This window comes from Strix uralensis, chromosome 6, assembly GCF_047716275.1.
Source record: "Strix uralensis isolate ZFMK-TIS-50842 chromosome 6, bStrUra1, whole genome shotgun sequence".
Taxonomy (NCBI): Eukaryota; Metazoa; Chordata; class Aves; order Strigiformes; family Strigidae; genus Strix; species Strix uralensis.
In genome coordinates this window covers 29,402,831-29,426,608 of record NC_133977.1, presented here as the reverse complement: position 1 = coordinate 29,426,608, position 23,778 = coordinate 29,402,831, and the positions used below count along the sequence as shown (strand labels likewise).

At 44.3% G+C, this 23,778-nt stretch overlaps 1 protein-coding gene across 10 annotated transcripts in view; it reads right to left on the bottom strand.

The window, feature by feature from the left end:
* The window catches only part of BIN1 (bridging integrator 1), a 101,588-nt gene extending 78,101 nt beyond the window's left edge, over positions 1 to 23,487 (bottom strand). For all 10 annotated transcript variants that reach the window (XM_074873525.1, XM_074873526.1, XM_074873529.1 and 7 more), the window contains exon 1: positions 23,301 to 23,487. In XM_074873525.1, the coding sequence (XP_074729626.1) occupies positions 23,301 to 23,384 (84 nt within the window). In that variant the 5' untranslated portion in view covers positions 23,385 to 23,487. The remainder of the gene's footprint in view (positions 1 to 23,300) is intronic.
* Positions 23,488 to 23,778: the final 291 nt, after the last annotated feature.

Sequence of the window (23,778 nt, the reverse complement as noted above, 5' to 3'; positions counted from 1 at the left end):
ACCCTGATCCCTGGCCGACTCAGCACCCATGGCTCCATCAGGATAACACCCCTGAGGCACCTTTGCCCAGGGATCAGGCTATTCTGCAGAACTAGTGCTGCCAAGAGTTCAAGCCATGCTCAGCTCCATATCCCAAAACCTCCTGCCAACGAAAGGACAGCAAAGCTGACACTTTCATTGTTCTCTCCTTCCTTTTTAGCTGAACCAGAAGGGAAAAATTTAGGGGAAAGGAGGGAGGAAATATCTTGAGGAAAAAAAAAAAAAAAAACAAACAAAACAAAAAAGCTGGTAGGGGAAGCAGCAGTGGAAAGAAAGCTGCCTGTCCTTGAGATCCCCCTGCACAATGAGTAACCAGATAGATACTGCCACAGTAGCCATCAAGTGCTGCTGCTCACAGCCTGATAACATTAACCAAAGGGAGGTAAACTACTGCTTCCACTGAGTCCTATCACAAGGTGACAGGCCACCTGGAACAAAGAGATGTGGGAGAGGAGTAGGGTGAAGGGAAGGAAAAGCTCCTATCTATCAGCCAATCTGTGTGAATTTGAAGAACAGCTCTCAGTGCACAAAACTGATCTCAAGATCCAGACTTGGAGTAAGGGGTGAAGAGAGTTCACATAGAGACACATAGAATCAGCGCCATATGCACAGACTTCAGCTTTTAAATTAAATTCACTTTCAAAAGAGGGAAGTTGAAAACTCTCTGCTCAGAGAAGCAGGCTGGGGACAACTCAAGCACATGTGGAAGGACTGTAGGTGCCCACCTATGCATTACTATTTGCTTAGAAAGTGTAAACAGCAGAGAGGGTTAGACAGCAAAGCCAGAAGCTACTGGGTTGAAATTACAGATCTGGTAATAAACATAAGAACGTTGCATGATTTTCAGCATATGGTCTGCAGACTTCAAGGCCCATGAAGAATCATGGAATGCAAGCTGTATCTTTGGCATTTACAAAAAAAGCCAAACCCCTGGAAAAGAAAATTAAGCCCCTGATGATCCAAGAAAAGGTTTGAAGCCCTGGTCTGGTTCATCTAAAGCATGGATGAGCATTTTTTCATGAGGTATATTCCTCATCATGGTTTTAAGGGAGTCTCCTTCGATCCCACTGACACATTCACACACCACCCAGCTAAGTAGATGGAAAAAAACCCCACCACTTCACCTTAGACACAACTCACAGCCTGTCAGGTCTAACCCCTTCAACAGGAGCCAGTACCTGGTGTGTCTGAGAACAGAACAAGCACCTCATTAGACTAACACAAGACAATCTGTTCTAATTATGAATAAAGACTTAAGCCTGGAGTGAATGGGGTAAAAAAATGAAGAACCATATTTCTTTCCAAAAAACTTATAAAATTTCTTTGTTTTCTATAATTCCCAGGCAGAAGTCAGGGGAATTGAGTAACATCCCTTTCTTGATCCCCAAACACAGAGCTGTGCCAGGTCTGCCAATACAGCTGTCCAAACATGGCACATCCCATGTTATACATCCAGGAAGGCTCCTAACCCAGCCACTAACCTTCACATTCAGCAACACACATGTTGCGACTGCAGCGAACTGCTGCGAGCAGGCGAAGACATACCTCCCTCCTTGGTACAGAGGGCATCAGCATGACGTGTGCTAACCCACACAGATTCTTTCCAGTAGTCAAGTCAGCCTCCTGGGCACCTCTTACATCCTAAATTTGGCTTGGCATGATTTTAATAAAAATTAATCACGACAGCAACCAACAAGTGTTCTACGACTGCTGCTATCCACACTAATAGCTCAGAAAAATGAACATGGCATGTGCACACCACTCTATGCCTTCGTTCCCATGAGGTATCACCTAAATACTTCTACCATCACCTGTGAGAAAGAGGTGTAGGCATTGAGGTTGCCATCAATAGTTGCTGCAGCAGCTGCCCAATTTCCCACCACACTGGATGATGCTGCAGATATCTGCTGGGCATGGGAGACAGCGTTTCAAAGATTAAACACGAGCTTATGAGATCTCATAGGCAAGAGATGTGCTCTGCCGCTTCCCTTCCTCACCAGCCACTGACACAGAATAAAACCTCCCTCCCGGATCCTATCCTGCCACAGGTTTTGCTTCCCCCTCCTTAAACAGCTCTGCAACCATAGCCAAGCAAGGACGGAACTGGTGTGCTCCCCACCGAGGGGAACAGAAACCTGAGAAGGAAGGAGAACTTCTTCTACCAGGTGGGTGTTCCCTAGTTCATGCCTCAGATCCCAAACTGCTCTTCCAACTCCCCTCCCCAGCAACCACTGCACTTTAGTATTAGTGATGTACAGCCTGTAGAGCTTCAGAAGTATTAAGTACTAGTACTGCCTGAACAAAAACGTTTTAGAAAAAGAACACCAAAAAAAAAAAAATCCACAAAAACCCACACACCTGAGATTTAGCTGCATAAAGGATCTTTAAAAGTGGAGATAGAAGAGATCAGGAAGAGAACAGGGACAAAGTCTATTTATCCCTATTGATTCACTGTTTGTTATCTGCACCTGGCTATAAAAGGTCATGTTCACCCAATGTTTAGCTTTCTCTTATGCAAATCTCAACCACCACTTTACTCATGCCTTTTCTCTCCTCCCTCTCCCGGGACACGACAATGGGAAACACTCCCTGGCCAGTGCAGCAACACCAAGCTGAGGGACATGCACCCCAGGAGGCAACGAAATCATTGCGTGATACCCCAGAAGAGGCAAGTGCGAAGAAGCACGTCCATGCGGCTGGCTGCAGCTCCCAACAAAAGGAGCCTTTATCCCCTGGTGACTTTCAGCACGGCTGCGCCAGAATCAACAGGGATCGATTCCAGCAGTGCTAGGAAACAGGATGGGGCAGGAAACAATAGGCTGGGCAGCTCCTACCTTCTGTGCACCTCTGACTTGCACTGAGGGGGGCTGCATGCTGAAGGAACCTGGGCTCTTAAGAAATGTATCATCCTAAAAACCTTGAGGCACTGGCTAGATGTGGAAGCCAACTTCTCTAGACAGTTTATATATACAAAGCATTCAAAAGTACTGCCACCTAATCACTTCCAGGTGAGAGATCTCATGCTTGAAGTTTCCAGGGTGAAAGCTCCTGCTCTAATTCATCTCTTGCAAGAAACAATAGGACCTTCCTTTGAAGTACATTCTCTAGCACAGATGGATAGAGCATCACCTCCACCCTCATTTCCAGAACAGAACTATCCTGCTCAGGAGATGAAAAGAAAATTTGCCTTGGACTGGAGAATTCCACAAAGCACAGAGGAGTCTTTGGAGAGGTCACAGTTTCATGAACACTTAAAAGCTTTCCCAACAAGGCCACCAAAAGAGTCTTATTTCCCACTCTTTCCTGCCTCTACATCACTGTCTCCCCTTGTGCTAACCCAAGAATTTGAGTGGCTCTATGCTGAACAGGACTGAGAAATGAACATCAATTAAAAAACAGCAGTACAGATTGGGTTAAAAGTAACCAATGGTTTCTGATGTCCCAGTCTGGCTCACAAGGGGTGGAACTGATGCCCTCAGCAGCAGTGCCTACTTAGGCCCTCTTGCAAAGTGTTGGGCCATTGTTTTCACTAAGTCACACCGACTGTGAGGGTGGATCTTTGGCTAAAGGACTAGATTCAGTGGCTGGGCAGTTTGAATAGAAGGTGTCTTGTTTCTATCCATGAAGTCCCTGGAAAACACCAAGGTTTAGACTTGCCAAACTTGTATTTCAACAGAACTAAAAATTCACTCCCATTTCTAAAGAGGAAGAATCACAGCCAAGCCTGTTTCTATTTCAAGATAAGCCGGTGAATTCTGGTCTTGGCATTTCAAATTTTTTTAAACTCTTTATAAAGGGAGATGCAGATAAATTAGCCACATTTTCAGACAAACTCATTCAAATTCAGAGTGGTTTAGGGACTAGTTTATTTACTGAAAACTTTGGCTTCACTCACCAAGAGTCATTTCCAAACCTCAGGTTTTGCACACTTTCTATAATGAATCTCAGTGAAACTTGAAGCAAGTGTTTTGGTTTGGGTTTTGTTTTTGGTTTTTTTTTTTTTTTTTTTAAAAAAAAAAAGGGGGAATCTCCTATTCTAAGCCACATTCAGCATGACCTAAAATTATGGAGATGTATCTGTAACGGCAAAACTCAAAACCACTTCTGTGTGCCCAGCTTCCATCTAGCCGCTCCACAGAAACAACATCCAGCTCTGGGACAGCCCCAGGAAAACAAAAAAACTTACAGGAGGGCAAAACTCAGAATCCAGAGGTTTCAGAGGTATCATGAACTCAGTGTCATATCTACCACATGCCTTTAATTTAGGTATAGTAAATACGAGGAGTAACAGGTATTACCGAGCAGGAAACGCACTCCTGAGCATGCAGGGTCCCAAATTCCATACAACCACTCCAGAGAACAGAGACTATTGTATATTGCCCAAATCTCTAATTACACTTTTGGATGAGAGAAGAGCCAATGCACCTTGATATGTTATTTCCTCAGTAACAACCACAGCCCTATTATTAAATGCAAGGTAGGATCAAAGAGGCAGCTTCATTTGGATTCTGGTCTGACTGCACAGCTGCCACAGGCAAAGATTAAAGATGATGAGAAGAGAAAAAAAATTACAGCAAGAAGGATCTAGAACAACAACTAACTAGATATTACTGTGGAACAACACGGATCCTGAGAAAGAAGTCTTAGCTTGGAAGAGGAAGGGTTGCCTGTGTTTTGGCTGGTCTATAATTAGAGGACAGAAAATCCGAAGAGTTGTTTGATGTGACAGCTTAAGTTTTTCCAAGAGCAGAAAAATACAGTTAAAGCAGGTACACTTTTTCCTACAACAAAAAGGAGCTGGGAGCACAGTGACATGACCAGGCTCCTAGGGCTTCCCCTGGATCTCACTTTTTCTTGGGAGCTGTCTGATGAGGGCATCCAGGCCCTTGGCTTCCTGCTAATACCGTGATGGCTGGAGATCATCGTGTGGGATTGAAAGGAAAATGTGATTGAAGGTGGAACTTCCGTGATGTGCAGCTGATGTTGTCAGGAAGTTAGGTGCTTTGCTAAGCATATGAAAGGACAGAAATGTATGCAGAAACAGAGCTGATCACCAACATCTTGCGAAGCACAGGTATCCAGCTGCAGCTATTTTTCCACATGCACCTGCCAGTGTGCGTGAAATGCTAGGACATCTTCCCCTGAAACAAACACAGAACATTCTTCTGTATCAAAAGAAACAAGTGCATCACACAAAAGCACTGGTACTGCCCCAGTACACTGCAATCAAAACAAAACACTTTCTTTCTCATCTCAGACTCCAGAGCAAGGACATAAATAAGCTAAAGATGCTTGCTGAAAGCAGGCGATCTGTCTCTGCCAATCTTCACCACCACAGACAACACAAGCCTAATAAATTTGTGATACCGAGAGCAGGGCAGTCTTATCCACATTACAACAGCAGCGTCAGGAGGAGAGCAGGTTATGTGCGATGACTTGCTGCACGTATGCATGCATTCAAAGATTTTTTTTCACCCCAGCACAGAATCTCTTCCTCTTTATCATTTGCAGATGTCAGACTGAGACCTCTAGAGAACAAGTAACTTGACCACAGCTATACAAGGAGTCTGCAATAGCAGTATGAAGCAACCCTAAACTAGATGTAAGTCAATACTGAACATTAACCTTTATTACAGAAGGAATGGAGAAACTGTCACAGTCCCCTTCAAAACCGGGAAAAGCTGCACTGAAAAATTGCCTTTGTCACAGATGCTCTGTTTGGTTTTGTACAAATCATGATGCCTTTCCATATCATGACCTTTTATTTCTATCATAGTGGGGACTAGTATTCTCACATAGCCCCTGAGAAGGTACGATAAAAATCAAGTACATGATTTCACAACTCCTGAACACTGTTCCTCACCGTTGCTGAGACCATTGTGTTATCAGTACACACTTGCAAGATAAGATTCCTGACACATAGGCAAGCCCAGTTATTGCTGGAGGAGACAAAGATGTTGATTGTGTTCCCAGCTCCCTTTCAGCCTTCCAGCTTTCAAGAACTGGGTGACGATGAAGGCAAGATGAAAAACTGTTTACTTTTGCAACCTTGAGCCAGCTTTGCATAGGCTGGGCCCATGTAAATATATATCTCAGCTATATCTCAGCTACACAGGGTCTTTTCCTTCTGAAAAGCAAGGACACCAACTGTGCAGTAAAAGCCAGTCTAAAGAGTTCAAAAGAACATTCCCACATGGTAATTCTTAGACAAAGTGAGATTTACTGCTTGAGAGAAACAGGGTTGAAGCATCCAGAATGCATAGATATGAATCCCAAGATATACTAACACAGGTTTCTCCAAGACACTTTTTTTTTTTTTTTGGCCATCCATGTGTTACTAGCTAGAACTAGTTCTGAAGCCCAAAGAAATGAGTTGTATCGGTCCAGCGTGCCTCATGGACAAAGCACAACAGGAGAACTGACTGACCTGACATCACCTCCTGCTCCTCCTTTCCCTTCTGAAAGACTCTCCCAGAGCAGCCACCACAGCTGACTTTAGCAGAGGATATCCCAACTTGCAATTATTTTTTTTTTTTTTTTTTAACACAAATGGCAAAATCAATCCAAGGCATCCTTGACTGACAGCTAGAAGAAACATTAGAGAGAATGACAGCAACAAACAGAAAGCAGATCAAGGAATTTTAGTAAGAAAGCAGTAGAGCCAAACAGTAAAAGCAGCAGAAAGCATTATACATGAATTTTCATCTCTCAGCCTGTCACCATGAAAACATTCTGTTTTCATACATCTTCCTCAAGTTTCCAGCCACTTGTTACATCCCTGCTTATCCTGGTCACAGATTCAGGATAACACACTAAAAATCTATTCAGGTTGGTGTATGTTTATGAGGTTAGTAGAATAACTACCATTACCATCGGGGACAATATTCTATAATTAAAAATATCACCAGAGAGTTAACTACAGTCAGAAAATTAAGGAAGGTGGCAGCAGGGGGAAGAAATGAAGGAAGGATTTGTTCTCTTGCCACACACACCCTTTTCCATTTTCTAATCTTCATCATCCAGAGACTCTTTATGGGTGAGAGCATGGCACAAGAGTCTATACATCTTTCAGACCCCCAGGTTTCCCCTTCCTGTATCTTCCCCAGCTGCTTCACCACAGAAAAGACCTTATCTTGGGGGGGTGGGGGGTAACAGGAAGGGCTTAGGTAAATACAGACCAGCTCTGAAAAATCAACCCTACAATAATAAACCAGAGCAACTGAACAATACACTCTGCCTGAACAGGGTTCCCCCAGTCCAACTTTTTAAAAAATTTTTAAGAGAAACGGACATTAGTCAAGTCTTTGATTTTACGATGTGCAAGGGATCTGAGGTTTACATTAAAAAGACATGTCTTAGTGCTACAAATCCACTAACAGTTCAAGGGGGAACAGAGCTCTGAAGCTCTGAAGGCAGCACATTCCAAACATGACAAATTCACCTCCAAAAACAAGTACTTGTTTCATCTGATGAGGAAAAAAAAACACTTTGCTTTCTGTTCTTCACTTCACAAAACAAGGAATTAATCATTCCTTGAAGAGGGAGCCTGGTTCCTCAGCATCAGGAGACTGAAAACACAAGGACAGCTAATTTTTTTCTGGCCCCTTCAACCCTTGCCCCTACTCATTCTGGCTAAAAATATCCATCAATGCTTTTGATACCCTTCCACATCTACAGCACAACTGGCTTCAGACCCATGCTGTCCCCCGGCCTGAAGAATGTGTTGCAGGGTGCCTCCCTCAACAGAGCCATCAGCTGTCCCTTTGCCTCCCGCTGCCCATCAACCAGGGTTGGCAGGCAGGTACTGCAGGCTCAAGACAGACTTTATTTCCAAAGCCTGCCACTCCACTGTCCCATCCTGGTTTTCATTCACAGTCCCATTCATGATGGTGAAACTTTAACTCACCCAGGAAAACAACTTGTGTTACTGCTACTTCACTGGACCAGGGGACATGCATATCTGTGTCTCCAGGGCTCTGAGGACAGACACGGTTAGCACTGCACATGCAGCCTCTGCCAAGGTCAGCAGTAGTGTTAAGAGCCTGTTCAAGGCCAAGACTCAGTAGTCCCTACAAACACATGCTCCAAAAAGACATGGCAGACCATCACTCTCTAGGGATTTCTTTGGCAATCCCTTTCTTCCCTGTCCTTCTAAAGTAGCACTTTTCTTAGGTAAGAACTGGCACTAGCATCACTTCCCCTGCAAAAAGCCTTGTTTCCTGCTCTGGAAGCCACACTCCAGCCCTCACTCTCTCCCATTCTTCATTACCCCTAGTGCAGGTGGATTATGTTCCTGTTCAGCTCCCTAAAAGACATTTGTTCCTTCTACACAATCCAATCTTCTCCTGTGACCAGAAGAACATTTCCATTCCCTTCCTCATCAAACAGCTTGTACAATGCCCCACACACTGCTATTCTCAGCCACTGGACATCAGAAGCTTTCTGATGGCCAGGTCATTCCTTCATTCTCTTCCACCACACAGCCTCCTCTGTCTACCACAGAGATGGGCAACTCCTCACCAACCCTGCCCACTCATGGCTGGTGCAGAGATCAGGCTGCTGTGCAATGTCTACTGCCTCCTATTTGTGATCCCAGTGTTCCACCAGGTAGGACTCCATTTCTCCTACACCATGGGAGCTAAAAAGCAGAGGTTTTAGAGAAATTCCAATTTAGCTACCAAAATCTGGAGGGACAGAAAGATCTTTTTTTTCTTTCCACATTTTATTCCAGAAGACTTTATTGAGTACCTCAAACACTACAATAACCCACTAGTGATAATTTTAATGGCCCAGCTTTCCATACAAGCACCTTGCTATCTGCCTCCTCAAGCTCTTCAAGGCAGGACAGTTCCCCCAGACCTGTTTCTTTGGTTTACTTTCTCACAAACAGACCACACTGTTCTGCAGAACAAGTCTGCCAACTCCAATTCACCTCCCTAGAACCTCTCCCTTCCTCCAATCATCCATCAGCTCCCATTAATCAAACCTGCTGGATAATCAGAGTAATGCTCTTTAAACACGTAACTATGACAGGGCAAAGCCAGCCTCTGGCTGCTAGAGGGCACAGTGACCCTGCAGGTAATGTAATTTGGAATATTACGCTCCAGAGCCTCCAAACAGTCAATTCCTGGAGTCAGCTCCCCAGAACAGGACATCAGCACTGCAGAAAGGGCACTTTTGCATAGTTTCCTGGCATACCCAGAGATACCTGGCTGGATAGCAATTTACTGCAGTCCTGAACTGAAGTGTTCCCTCCTCTCCCTCAACCACCCCAGGGCATCTTCTCACTTAATTTAAGAGTGACTTTGAATGAATCATTTATCCCTGTGTGAAAGAAAATCATCCTGAGAAGCCTAGCAGCATCATTTTCCCCTCATTCCCTGGTAAACTGTTCAGGTCACTGGCATCCACACTCTCCTGCAGTTGTCGAAGTCGATACGTTGGGATACTGAAGGAGAAGCCACTCAGCCTCCTTACTATCAGAACAGACTGCTTTTCTGAACATTAACCACTCCCTGGTAGCAGCGGCCTTCGAGCAGGAACCAAAAAAGAAGCCTTAGCACCCATTGCAGAAGAAACCACACTGGTGCAACATGAACAAGCAGAAATTGGAAGCTGCCGTTGGCACCTATCAAATATGAAATTAAATTAAGGTGGCAAGGAACTGCAACATTGTTTTGCTTCCTCTTTTGTCCCAGAAAGAGAATCAGTTGGATTTCATTAATCTGTGCAGCCGTAGCCTCACTCCTCATTCCCCTTTACGTGCAGAAAGTCACAATCAGCTTACCATGCGCATGAAAGGGCTGAGAGTGGGGGAGATTTTTCACCCATACCTGCCAGCCCAAGTTCTGAGATTCACTGTGAATTCAGCCAGGAGTCTGGCAATCAAGGGTAAAGCCAAAGTTTTTTCATTTGACAGTAACAACTGATTTTTGCTGCCACTTATGTTAAAAACGAAATGAAATGGGGGTGGGAGAGCCTTACCTGTTAAGACAGGGCAGTAACATTAAGGATGTGGTTACTTAACTGCAGATAAAAATCCCTCAAGCGACTTTCAGAAATGACCAAGATGCAGCACGAGCCTCTTTGAAACTGCTCTCACAACAAACAGGCCAGTACAAGTGGGATACTAGCCCAAAACCACAGAAACAAAAAGTCAGCCATGGAAATAGATGAACATCAGTTGTTTGATCTAAACTGAAATCTGCGTAGAAGCAAAGATCTAGCTGAAAAATCTGCATTCGTTGTTGCAAGTGAAAATTAAGACACCTATATTTCTAATATCAGCCTTTAGGATGACTGCTTTCGACAAGATGACAGCCATGCTGGCAGTCTAAGGAAAATACACAATACATCTCCAGGATGCAAGAGCTATTTTCCTAAGGCAATTCTACAGCATGTTTACAAAAACACACAAATAAATCCTCAGTTCCCCGGATGTTTTGCAAGCGTTGTCTCTCACCCCCTTTGCACATGGCAAATCAGTTAAGCAGAAAGGTTCTCTTACATATGTAACCACTGCCTCAAACCAACCGTCTCCTCTCCCACAGAGGACACTTGGAAGAAGGACAAGTCTTGAGCTAGTGAACCGCCTGGGGCCGCCAGTGTGCTTATAGCACTGACCCAAATCCTGACGTTCCAGAATTTTCTTATATGAAAATTTTAGCCCTTTGACTGTTTTCAACATTTTAGGTTGTTTCTCCCTCCACCCACAGTTTTTGCAGTTTAGCTTCTAGCATCAAGTCTAAATTAAGTCATGATGCAGAAGGAGTAGTGCTGTGACAAACAGTATAGAAAAGCAATTTCTCTTCTCACTGAACGACATCATAGCTTGGTCTCTACAGTCACACTGTGCTACCCTCACACACTTGCATGCAGTTCAGTGTCCATCTACCCTTAGGCCATCCAAGCACCATCAAAACCAGGCTCCTTTCAAAGGCTCCTGCTACATTAGCTGATTTAGTCTTGTTATGTTACTCCTATACCTCTCTCTTATTTCTTTAGGTAATTTTGCATTATGCCTGCCCCGTACAACAGGTACAGCCCATGCACTAAGCTTGTACCCTAGCACAAATTCAAGGGTTGATTCTCAGCTATAACCAACAGTATACAAGAAAGTGAAGGAAGAATTATTTCTTGCTTTTTTCTTCCTTAGATATATCTATGTTCCCACCCCCAAACATTCGACTGATACATCATCTTCCCTCCAAGTTTAAGTGGACTTTTTTTTCCCCTTCTATAAATGCATGAGCTCGCCTTGCTTTATGAAAGTTTATTAGGAAAAATATTGGGGTTTATTTATTCATCTTTTCCTTTGCTTGACAGATTTTAGCAGTTAAAAAGAAAGCATAGATATCTCCCTCTCCCACCCTTTACTCTTCAGGCTCCTATTTATCTTTAAGAAGAACATGGAAACACCCTGCTTTTTCACCACCCAAGCTTCTGAAAATAAAAACAAACCCTGGCAAATGTCATTTAGACTCCACTTTCAATTTTTTCCTCATCTATTTTATAACCTTCAGTTGGGGGTTTCAGAGAGTCACAATATAATGGAAAGAGAATGTAAAATTAAGAAGTTGGTTTATAGCTATGGGTCTAGTTGAGCTGCACTGGGGAAGAGGCCAGTGCCCCAGCTCAGGCACCACCCCACTGCCCCGTGGTCCTGCTGATTCAGCCATACTTGGATCAGGTCAAAGCTGGGCTTACTTCCACTTTACCCTTACCTCAGGGCAGATCCTCTCCTGAGCACTCTGGATTGCTAATCTTTCCCCTGTCCCTGTACTTGTTGCTGCCCCTCTAGTCTGCCATCCAGAACTTACTATCAAATGCACCTATTTGTGAGGACTGGTAAAGCAGCACAACCAGAAGGATGATAATGGGGCAGCAGCATGCAGAAAGGAGGAGAAAAGAAGCAGCTGGAGATGACACATCTCAGTGGTAAATGTGTTTTAAGAGTGATGTGAAACTGCTGCTCCAGTGAGAGTAGCTGTGTCATTTCAAACTGTTGATCTGACAAAGACAAGATTTTATTTACAGGCAAGTGGATGGAGACTCACACAAAGTGCTCTATCATCAGGTGTGCTGAGAAAGAAACAGGGCAGCAGGATAACCGTTCAGAAGTGGTATCTCTTTCACCAGAACAAACCCAGAGTCAGAAGCAGATACCTACCTCGAGAAGTGTGGGAGATTAAGAATCTTAAGAGGTTAAACCAGAGTTTTCAGACTCTGAATGCTTCAACCTTGATACCTTAAGCAGGTGTCCTGATACCAGAGGTGCTGAAAACTCACAGCTTCACCAGAAGACACACAGGCTCTATTAGGGTCATCTTGACCATTCAGCCTTGGTTTGTCGAGTTTGGGGTGCACAAACTGCCCATGTCTACCACTCTACCACATAACTGCCCAAGAGACAGACCACTGAAGACACAGGTCTTAGGCGTGCTTGTGCAACCAAGCCATCTTGGCCACATGCAGTTGTGTGCGTAATTCATAACTTTCTGAGCAATTTTTTTTCCACTTGGCTTGCTCTTAATCAAAGCAGGCAAGTAAAATCACTGAATTCACTAGAGTTCCTGCTTTTCTGCAAACCAGAGACTAGGGAGAATATGTATCTATAAATACCCCGAAAATAAAGAAGCAAGAAATGTCAAAGAGTCTCCAATAAAGCAAGTACGTTTCCACCCTACCTTCTGTCTGCCCCAGCCTTAAACAAATACTAAATCAGAGATCAGATAAAGTGGGTAAAACTGTGGAGCTGGTTAGTAGCTACATTACAGCTCTGTAGTTACTAAGGCCAAATGGCACCACTTAATTCAGCTGGCATCAATGTGACATTCCAGGCAACAGAACTTCAGCAACATTGATGTCTATTACTTGGGTAGGCATTTAACATAGCTTAATTAAACCCTATCTATAGTCAGCAGTAACACTAGTAAGAGGGATAGCATAAATAGTGCTGTTTGCACAAATCCCCCTTCTCAAGTCCTCCGCCTCCTCCTCTGCAACACTCATTTTAAATGCTGATACATTTGCAAGAAGTATTTTTATTTTTATGCAGGCCCCAATGCAAAATGAAACAACCAAATTGGGACAAAACATAAAAGGCATTTGGGGCCATGCCTGAGCTGGAGAAAGAGATAAAGAAGCAGGTGTTTGCTGGGAGGGAGGAGAGCAGAGGAGCTCTTATAAGGCAGAACGATGTGAGAGAGGGACTCCAGAAGGGACAGGCTGGATACAGAGCCCTTAAGAGGGTAGGAAAGCTCCTGTACGGGTTCACGACCACCTTGATGAACAAGGATGGGAGTTCCTCAAATCTGGAGGACAGATCTGGAACATGTAACACGCACAGTGGGGCAAAGGAAAAGACATGGACATTTGGATCAGCTGTAGGGACTCCATAAGCCAGAGGGCAATAGCTGCAAGGGATCAGGCATAGGGGAAAGATTTAGAAACGGTGCCCTCCAAGGTCAGGCTGGGTTACAGAATGTAGCTTGTCCCACGGAAGTGGGAACATAAAGAACAACACAGATGAGCAGCTCTTGTTGGTTCTTCCCAAGTGGCTTTTGAAAAGCTCTTCATCCTTTCCACCTGAGAGGACTGCTTCTACTTAGAAGAGCTAAAGGATGAGTAACAGCAAATTTGAGAACTGGGATCGGTAGACCAAGTTCTCCTGCTGTGCATGAGTGTAAGCCCACTGCCTTCTTTGCCAGAGTACTTGCTGAGAATCTGGGCCACCTTGTCTTTGGAGAGGAAAAGCACCACAATGTGTTTCCCAAAGAGCATCCTCAGAAATTAAGGCCTCAGCTGGAGACTTGAGACTCACAGCTTAGAAGACATTGCAGCTAAAACCAGCCTAGCTCTAAGTCAGTCACTTTCATCCAGCACAGCAACACAGCTTTTTTCACCTACTATACCCACAGCCTCATTGTAAGAGCATCCAAGCCCTGACAGCACACACTTCCTCCCTGAATTATTTATGTTCACCAAGGGTCAGGGAATAAGGAGAGTGAAAGGTTCCACCTTAGTAAAAAGTTCCAGTCTAGCAACTGACTCTGATACCCATTCACAGACAAGCCCCAGACCATGAGCAACTGGATGTAGTGAACCACTACAGGGCTCAACTGATCACGTCACCCCTCTGACTTTTTCTGACACACCACCACCACCACAGTCAGTCTCCAAACCCTCCCCTCCCATCCCTGCACATACAGCTGCTCTTCCTCTCCAAAGAAAGCCAAACTCTTTTTCAATTTCTTCAGCTTATGTATTTTCATGAAAATTTTGCTGTTAAAAAAATAGCCCTGCACCCTTGCCTATAAAACCATCCTTATCAAACTGCTACAAAAATATCTCAAAACACTTTAAGTCTTCTGGAAGACAGAATTTTACTGAAATAAACCAGAAGCATCTTAATTAACTGAGGCTGTCCAATATTTACATTGGAACTGTTTCAGGATTTGAAATGGCCTTTTTTGGTAATATATAATACAATCACACTACAGATACTAACAAATAATCATACTGTCTGTATGCATGATGAGGGAAACATTATCAGAGTGGGTACATTCTCTCAATGGCTCAAGTTTATTAATGTCCAGCTAGATCTGGCCTTTTGCAATGGCTGTTCAGTCTAAACAGACATAAAAGAAAAATCCCTCTTATCAGAATTTTTTCAAAATATATTTTCAAAGCAACCTTTCAAACATGCTGTCCCCTGCCGCAATAACTCAATCACCCCTTTTTGGTCTCTCATATCAGAATTAACATTTGGACCAGAGGAGTCATGTTGCACCCACAGACAGAGGGAGAAGAAAGTATCTCCCCAAGACACCACTCAAATGCCTGAAAATTCAAAATTAATGAGGGAGCACTCAAATTCCAGGAAAGGAATTTCCTGCATTTTTAAAATACATTATTTTTTCCCCCTCAAGTTTTTGCCCTTTTTTTCCCTCACAATGGCTGAGAAAGTCTGAATGGAAATAAGATTGGTCCTTCCCCACTCAGACCCCCGGAGATGGTAGGATCAAAAGACTTGCTATAACTTGCAAGAATGGGTAACATTACCTGCAAGAGTACGAGAGCGCTACAGGATCAGCACTTCTGCTTTTTTCTTCAAATGTCAATTTTTATACCTTATTCAGTAAATGTTCACATCTGTCGCTGGCACCATTCCAAATAAATCCAATGGGATAGAATTGCTAATTCATTCTGTAAATACTTTCAAACTCAGCTCTGAGTTGGTTAAGTCATGTATTATTGTTTCTGGCCTGATAAAATGTACAATCAAGCCAAGTAGCATAAAGGCAAAAAAAAAGCATAAAGACTTTTAGCTGTGTTTTCAAACACTGCAGTTACTGTACCATTGAAGTTCCCTTTCCGTCCCTGCTGGCAAACAAGCATTGCAGTTCTGTCTAACACAGTTTCAAAGCAGAGTATTAACAATTGCCCAGTGAAAAATGTTTGTACTTCATCTATATCAACCTCTAATCTCCCTCCTGAAAAGGTAACTTTGAAAAGAACTGAGAAACTAGTGTGGCTCTTAAAGCAAGTTTAACAAAAAGATCTAAATCTGCTTAAAATAAACCAAACATGATCAATGAAGAATTAAAAAAAATAAATTATTTCAGAACAGGTTACCAGCTTTCTGAATCTGCACGTCAAATGCTTGCAGAGAGGCCAGTACTTCAGACTTTGATATCTATGTATCATCAAGAGATTAAATGCAGCCCATGGTTTTCACAGAAGGATTAGTTGTTGTTAAGTACTGCTTTCCTCCTTATTGGTGAAGTTTGCACTCTCCATCCTGCCTGGCAGCCTATATTAAGAACAAACTGCCACCCAGACTTCTCCTTTCTTCTATAGAAAAAGAAAGGCGACACTGTCTGGCTTTTATGACTCTCTTAACTGCACCCCTCTGAAAATGCTGACTTTCAAAAACTTTAATCTGCCAGCCACAGGTCTGAGCAAAGTTTATTCCAGCACAGCCTAAATAGTAGAAAAATCTATGTTATACATGTGTACTTGCAGAGGTCTGAACAAACACAGTACTTATTTCTCATTTCATAAAGCTGCTTCATAGTGATTCTGCGAGACCTCTGTCCTGGTCTGTGTAATGCCCCAAGCTCTGGCTTCCAAATATTCCTCAAAATATAACTAGCATCCAGAACCTTCCTGAATGCAAGCTCCCAAGATAATCAAGGAGAAACTTTAAAAAAAAAAAGGGGGGGGGGGGGAAGAAGTGGGGAAAAATGAATTAAACAACTGTACAACCTATTCAGGGTTGGACAGTTTCTATTCCCATTTACCAGGGCTGTTCCTTCAGAGCACAGAACTACAAATCTAAAGAGACACAGAGTAGCAGATAAGAAACAAAACTATGCAAGGAAATTGGCATAATGAAAATGTAAACCTAAACCAAACAAACAAAGATTCATTAATCTTATTTTCTGCTAATAACCATATTTACAATTTTTCCCCAGGAATGTGGGATGGGACCTACCCTGCAGTACTCGCCAGCTTTGTGAAGATCAAGCAGCTTCAGAGGCTAGCAAAGCCAGGAGATGTTCCAAGGGAAACCTGAACTGTCTGAGGTCCATCAGTCACTTGCATGCACCTGCTGAAAAAACACCTGCCAAGATTTATTCATCCCTTGCACCACTGCCAACAGTTCAGGCAAATCTACAGAGGTTCCTCACTGCTGTTCTGACAGTGCTAGATAGTCAACTAATGCCATATTTAAAATTGATTTTAACTCGCAAGACAATATATATTACTTTCTTCTCTCTTCCAACCCCTTCCTGTGAGAGATTCCCCCTTTTAGCTCAGCAGTATGAATGCCAGACTGGTACAGGTTTGCTGGCACTCACACATTCAATACTGCCGTTGGAGAAAAGCAAATATACAGTCCCTCAAGACAAGGCTATAAGACAGGCTGATGTCAAAACAGACCTCGATGCACTATTCCACCTGCCAGCAGCTCTCAGAGGAGGCTTTATTTGTATTTTAGTATTTGTTCCCATCTCATTGCTCTGGGGTGGAGAATGCACAGTCTCCTGGTCAACATTAATACAGTCTTATCCCACAACAGAAGCAGCTGGTCTGCACACTGAATTTGCCAGCCCACTTAGGGAGCTGAGCTGTGGTCTGTTGAAGAAGACAGGCCTACAAGTCTGCTCTGCTTGGGCAGATTGAGTCTATCTTCGTGATAATGTCAAGTTGCCATTACAGCACTTCTGGGAAGACATTCTGACCCCTGCATGTACAGGTAGACAGCCAGGACTGTAAGACGATCCTTGCGAAGTTGCAGAACTCGCACAGCGGGCAGCTCAGGTGTCTGAACACCATCACAACAGCAGAAAAAAATAGCCACTCTAATACCTGTCAACCTAAGCTACCCTCTTGTCACTACAAAAGTTTCTAGAACCAGAGCTTTACGACACATTTGATCCCAAGCAACAGGGTCTTGTCTCTGTCCAAAGAGTCAGGAACAAAGGAAAACCTGCATTATTCCCAAAGACCCCAGTCCAGCTAGATGCTGAACACCTCCGGCTTCACACAGCTTTCCTCAATGGCTTGGCTAGCCATGTAATTTGCTAGTCACGTGCCAAGAGCATTCGTGATGTTGCAAAAAAACATTTCTGCCTGGAAACACAAAACCTTGCTTAACAATCAGCAATCTATGATGGAGGGAGAGGACAGACAAGTTTAATGGCACCCTCCTGACAGATGAGCTCTGTAACACTAACTCTATCCTGCCTAGAGCATCATCAAAAGTTTTAAAGAAGGATCTGGAAGATTTCAGTTATGAACCTGATCTCACAAGAACTACACTGAAGAGGAATGTCTCTACAACTAGAATTTACAGGGAAGATAAAATGAGCAGGAATAGGGCTGGGCCTCTTACAATCGGAAAATGCATCCATCTGTGAGATTCGCTTCTTAAAAGAACTCTGTTGCCAACACCCAGACAGAGGGGCACCTTCAGCAGGGCACTGTGCCCTACCAATCAAACCATGCCATGGGCAAGGCAACATGTGGAACCCGGTTTCCTATTTCACCTCCTCCCTGCCCCATGCAGATTATCTGATACCTAGTAATACAGTCTGAGCTCATACTGGAATCATCTGAACATTAGGGGAATTAATTCAGATCTATCTCCTCCATCCAGTGCTTGTTTTCCAGCAACCTTTAGGCACAAAGTACCTTCGAGACTCTACCCATTACCTAAGCCCTGCATTCTTGAGCAAGCAAGCTAACAGATACAAAGTAAAAAGCCCTTTCTTTGTCATCCAGGGAGTCCTCCAGGAAAAAAAAAAAAAAAAAAAAATGTCAGATCAGCAAGAGAACAAGTCTTGCAGCTCTTCAGGCCATTTCTACTTCACTGGCACAAGGCGGCAGATTGCCACCAAACCATCCCACCCTATGCAAAGCCAAGAAAAAAAATATAGAAGCTTTGAAGAGACAGAAGGATCCCAAAGGAAAACCAGTAAGGAACTTCTCCCAGGTAGGTAGATGTGATACTTACTTCTCAATAAGAGAGCTTTCTGCATCTACCATTTTTATGTAAAGCGTTCCTCCCCATCTGCAGAGGTTCTACAGATCAGGCAGCCTTTGACAGCTGAATCCTGAAGTCAGCTGTATTTAAAATGGGTTTAAGGTTCTTGGGTGCTGCTCATTGGTATAGACTCACAGTTGCTTCAACAGGGCCGTGATTTCATTCTAGGTGTTCTCACCTGCCATGCTCCACCTATTGGAGCATGCCTTCTAAGGGGGAAAAAAAAAGGTCTTCTCAGGGCAAACTCAAAATGCAAGCCATGCTTTCTGTAAAGCCTGTTCCATGCAAATCACAACCTCCTCATGTCCAGCAAGGGATTACAAGGGGAAAGAAACAAAGCCTAAGGTTCGGGCAAAGGAAAAGATCCTTTCTGCACACAGTCTGTGCTACTACAATTGTTACATGAGACAAATTAACTGGGAAAAGCATTGAGGCGTCAGGCCACAGTGGTCTGCCAAAAGCAGTCCTCCGCCTTCCTTTTCAGGGCCAGTGTCCTTGGTTATTTCCCCTTGCCGGCCTGCAAATTCTTTAGCAAAGCCTTTGGTTTACTGGAATATAATTTTTTTTTTTTTCTTCACTGTAGCCAGCACGGAATAAGCATCAGCAAGCCTAACAACCAACAGCTATGGTCATACTGGCCCTACAAGACACCAGGACTACAGCCCAGCCTCCTTGGACTGTGCAGCCAGAGGACAGCAGAACTTTGCTCTGACAGAAGGTGTAATCACAGAAACTTCGAAAACATGGATGTGGGTAAACATCAGTGGGATAAACAAAGTAAACCAAGAACAGAAAACAGAAGTGACATCTCATGGCAACATGGCAAGTCAGTGGCAGAGTCCACAACCTAAATGATACCCCCTAACACAAGGGAGTTTGGATGTCCAAACTAAGCTTTGCCAGGTCTTGGAACAAATCCTTTCCCTTTGGTTAGGGACAGAGAGTAAGAAAAGGGGATGCCTTGGTTTGTTGGTACATCACAGTAAAAACTTGAAAAAATATGACAGCCTATTCGTGTCACAGAACACAGACTCCTCATTTTGCCCAGCTTTGTAATGGAAAGAGAGCAAGAGACCACCACTCCTACAGTATAGACAGAGTGTAGGAAGTTCCTAAGTCTAGAAAGGGACAAAAAAGTTCATCCCTTTCTACACAAAAAAGCTCCCAAGGAAAAACCTCTCCTTCCAATGTCAACTTTACAATTCATCTCCTCAGATGCACCTATTCATCTGTACACAATTTAAATGGTCAGTCAGTGCCTGCACAGCCAATGTCATCTTTCCACCCTGAATCTCTGCCTAACCTGCTGGAGAAAAGCAAAGAGCTTGATCCTGTGAGGAGGACCCTCACTGCCAGCCAAGCAACAAAACTGCAATTCATTTGCTCCTGGAGCTCAATGCTCTCCTGGAACCCCACAGGGAAATTACCCTTGCACCAGGATTGCATCAAGTCACCAAGATGCTGTTTCAATTTGTTCAAAGCAGAAATGTTTGTGCATGTGCAGACTGACACATCCAGAAACAGAATACTCTTCAAGAAAAATAAGAACTGTGGAAAATTGGGGAGATTTTTAAAAATTTCAGAAGTATAAAATAAAAACTGATCACATAGCAGAAATATAAACTTTAACCAAGATGATGGATTACAGACAAAAAAACCCTTCAAATCCTTACTGGCAAAGTTTAAAAGGGCTTGCAAACACTAGGCTCTCTCCAAGACACCATGACATTGAAGGCATTACAATTTTACTCTATTTTAAGAAGTTTAGAATCATGAAGAGTTCAGAGCTTAACATCTCAGTCTGAAAACCCTTCAGCTAACTACAGGATGAACAAAGCCCAACTTCCAGCCTAAATCTCTTAATTGTTAGTTGCAAAGGATGATATATGAGTTAGCAACAGTTGCATGGGTCCTTCCTGCTAGGTGGGTTCCTCCCCACCTGGGACAGAGGCATCAACTTATCTGATAGACTTCACTGGACAATGGGCAAATTATTGCAAACTCTTGTACTTGAGGCTACCTTTGAATAGAGAGAGAGGTTAAAAGGGTGCACAGCCCATTTGCAAACAGCATAGTCAACCATTCTGCCCCATATTTCCTGTGGAACTGAGAAAGCCTCTTCCAAAAATAGCCAATAGTTTTGCTGAAAGGCTCAAAACAAACAGTACTTCTGAAGAAATATCTTACATACTTTACATAATAGCCATCTCAGAAGGGAAAAAAGGATGTGTACAGTGTTTCAGTGTGAATTCTGCGTTGAACAAAGAGACATCATTCTTTGCTTAACACAAGGCTTAAATTCACCATGAAGGAAGCTGAAGTCAAAGCCTCAGGGCTCAAGTTGGGAGGGAGATACCACTCTGAAGGGAAGAATTTTTATCCTAGATTCAAATCCAAATAAGATACGCAAAAGGAACACTGTCAGCTTGTTTAAGCCTCAAAAAGGAAAGTTCCCTTCACAAAAATCTAATACATTTTTAAGTGCTTGGTCTGTGTGTACCCAGATCTACCTCTGCACACTTCCACTTACCTTTTTTTTTTTTATTATTATTTTTTAAACACCTGGTCGTTATCTCCAGATACACGGTTTACCCTTCCTGCTAAACATAGTATCACAGTTTAAAGCTAAATGCCACAAGACTAACACCAGTATAGGGTCATAACCACTGGTGCCTTCCTTGACACTTCCTATTCAGCTGTCTTTCCTCACAAGCTGAAAGTTAACTTTCACATTTGCCTCAGTGAAAGTCTGTCCCTTAGAGACAAGGGTAAAATACTTAACACTCCACGAAAGAGGAATTGTTAGAGGTGAAGCTGTAGCAGTATGAAGGGGCAAGTCAGATGATGAAGCAAGCAATGCCTTTTTTCTCTTTACTGAGAGCCCAGAGAGCAAAATTGTTTTATTTGCATTAGTGTAACAACAGCTGAAGGGTCCAGAATTTGTGATAACTTATTAAGCAAGTGTTTTGGGTTTTATTTCCCTCCAAGGAGAAAAGGAAAACAAGCCGTGCTTTTTCTGTGTAAAGAGACAAACAACCGATTTCAGATCGTGCAAATCACCTGCAATACACAGCTTAACTCTCGATTATTATTGTTGTCACAGTTCCCACATCCCCAGTCACCACCAGGGAATAAGCAAGGAAGTGAACTGGATCTCCAGTTGACAGGAATTTGTGGAAAATTCTCCCTAGGAAAAGAACCTGTGTGCGTTCAGATAAGAAGCCAGGGAAGGGCCTGGCAGGCCACACTTGGCTCCAAGCTGCACCAATAAATACAATAACTTCATCAGCAGGCCAAGGAGCTCAGCCTTTACCACCTAACTTAACTAAAAATATGGTTGCCATCTGGTGGCTAACACAGACTGAATTTAGCATCTGTGTTTCAGGGTGGACGAGATACCAGGAGACAGATTCCCTGTCCTGTCCCCTCCTGGAACCACAGTAAGGGCCAAAACCACAGATGTGGCCACGCTCACTCTCGTGTACAAAGCGAAGCCAGGACCTTGTTGCTGCAGACAGTTCCACACCGGATCTGCTCTTCACTTAGGTTTTTTCCCAAGCAATCTGGCAAGTTCAAATCAAGCTCCTAGTCTCAGTAAATAAGTTTAAACTAGTGGAAGCAGCATGTGCAACATTAGGCCCGACAGGTTTGGGTTGCCATTCTGACCCAGCAGCATTTTGTAACAGTGTCGTCAATTGGTACAAGACTGAGGCCAGCACTGCATCCAATCCCAAACCTCCTAGATTAAATCTAGCTGCTAAAGATAACTCTCAGGGAACAAGAGCAGCAGTGGGCAGATCTGTTCACCCTCCTCCCTCCCTCCCTCGAAGATGCACCATTCCTTATTCAGTCAATGTCATCTCACAGCAAATCACTGAAAACCAAGATGAGCGTGCCTGAGATAAAAGCAGCTGATCAATGTCCCTGCATAAAACGTCTGATAATCCCTACACAGAGCAGGCGTCTGGCATCAGATGCAGCATGCCAGAGATGAACACGAAAAGTATCCATTGCATATTCCTGGCACCTTCGCCTGGCACAGGGGTGGGTGGAGAGCAGCGAAAGGGCTCCCGGGATTCAAAAAACACCCCTCCCACAGCAGACAGCGGCACAATCTTTAAAGCCTGTATAGCTTTTGCTTTACCACCATTCCAAAATCTGGAGCTCAACGTCAGTAAAGCAAGTAACAGCTATCATGCTATGCTGTTGGAAGATAAGGAAGCAAGTGCCCATCCATCTCGTTTTCCTCACCGCCTTTGAGGTTACGTATTTAGCGCTATCGCAAAAAACCCACAGTACTGCTCTTGAAATTGCCGCATAAGCACAACCGAAATACCACAGAGAGAAGGTCTCCTCCTGCTGAAACAATAAGCATCCACATATCTAAAACAAACGTGCGGCTCTCTGCCCTCCCTCCCCCCCCCAGATGAATCCGATGCCATGTTTCTCCCTATCCTGAGCGTGCAGACGGATGGCAAACCCTCACGGCTCACAACAGCGGTATTTCGCATTCTCGGGATGCAAAAGGGCCCTAAATCCGCAGGCAGAGAAGGCAGCTGCCAGCCCCCCGATGGGGCGGGGGGGCAGGGGCGCCGCTGCCCCTACTGCGAGCCGCATCTCTGCTTTGGGGAGGGGTGTCACCCCCGCGACCCGCATCGCCCCCCGCATCCCGGGGAGGCGGCGGCCCCGCACCCCACTTCTCCCCTACCTTCTCCTGCGCCCGGGTCAGCTTCTTCTGGACGTTGCTGGCAATTTTCCCGGCGGTGACCCCTTTGCTGCCCAGCTCGGCCATCTTGCCGCCTCCTCCTCCTCTTTTTAACGGGCGGCTGCGAACGACGGGCCGGCAGGAAGGGGGGGAAAACCCGGCGGGCAGGCGATGGCCCCGGCAGCCGCCACCGCCGCCGCCTCCCGCCCGCCGCCTTTTAAAGGGACAGCGCACCCCGCGCCGCCTTAAAGGGGCCGCGCCTCGCCCCGGGAGGGAGCAGCAGCAGCACAGCTGGGTATCTCGTCTGCCAGGGGTGCGGGGAAGAAAGGGGGGGAGATGTTGGGCAGATGTTGGCCGGATTTCCCCCACCCTGCCTGCCTCCTCTGGGAAAAATGGGGAAGCATCGCAAGGAGGGAGGTGGGATGGAGGGAGAGATGCCGAGGGGCCTCTGGGTGAAAAGGAACACCAGAGCAGCGAGCCA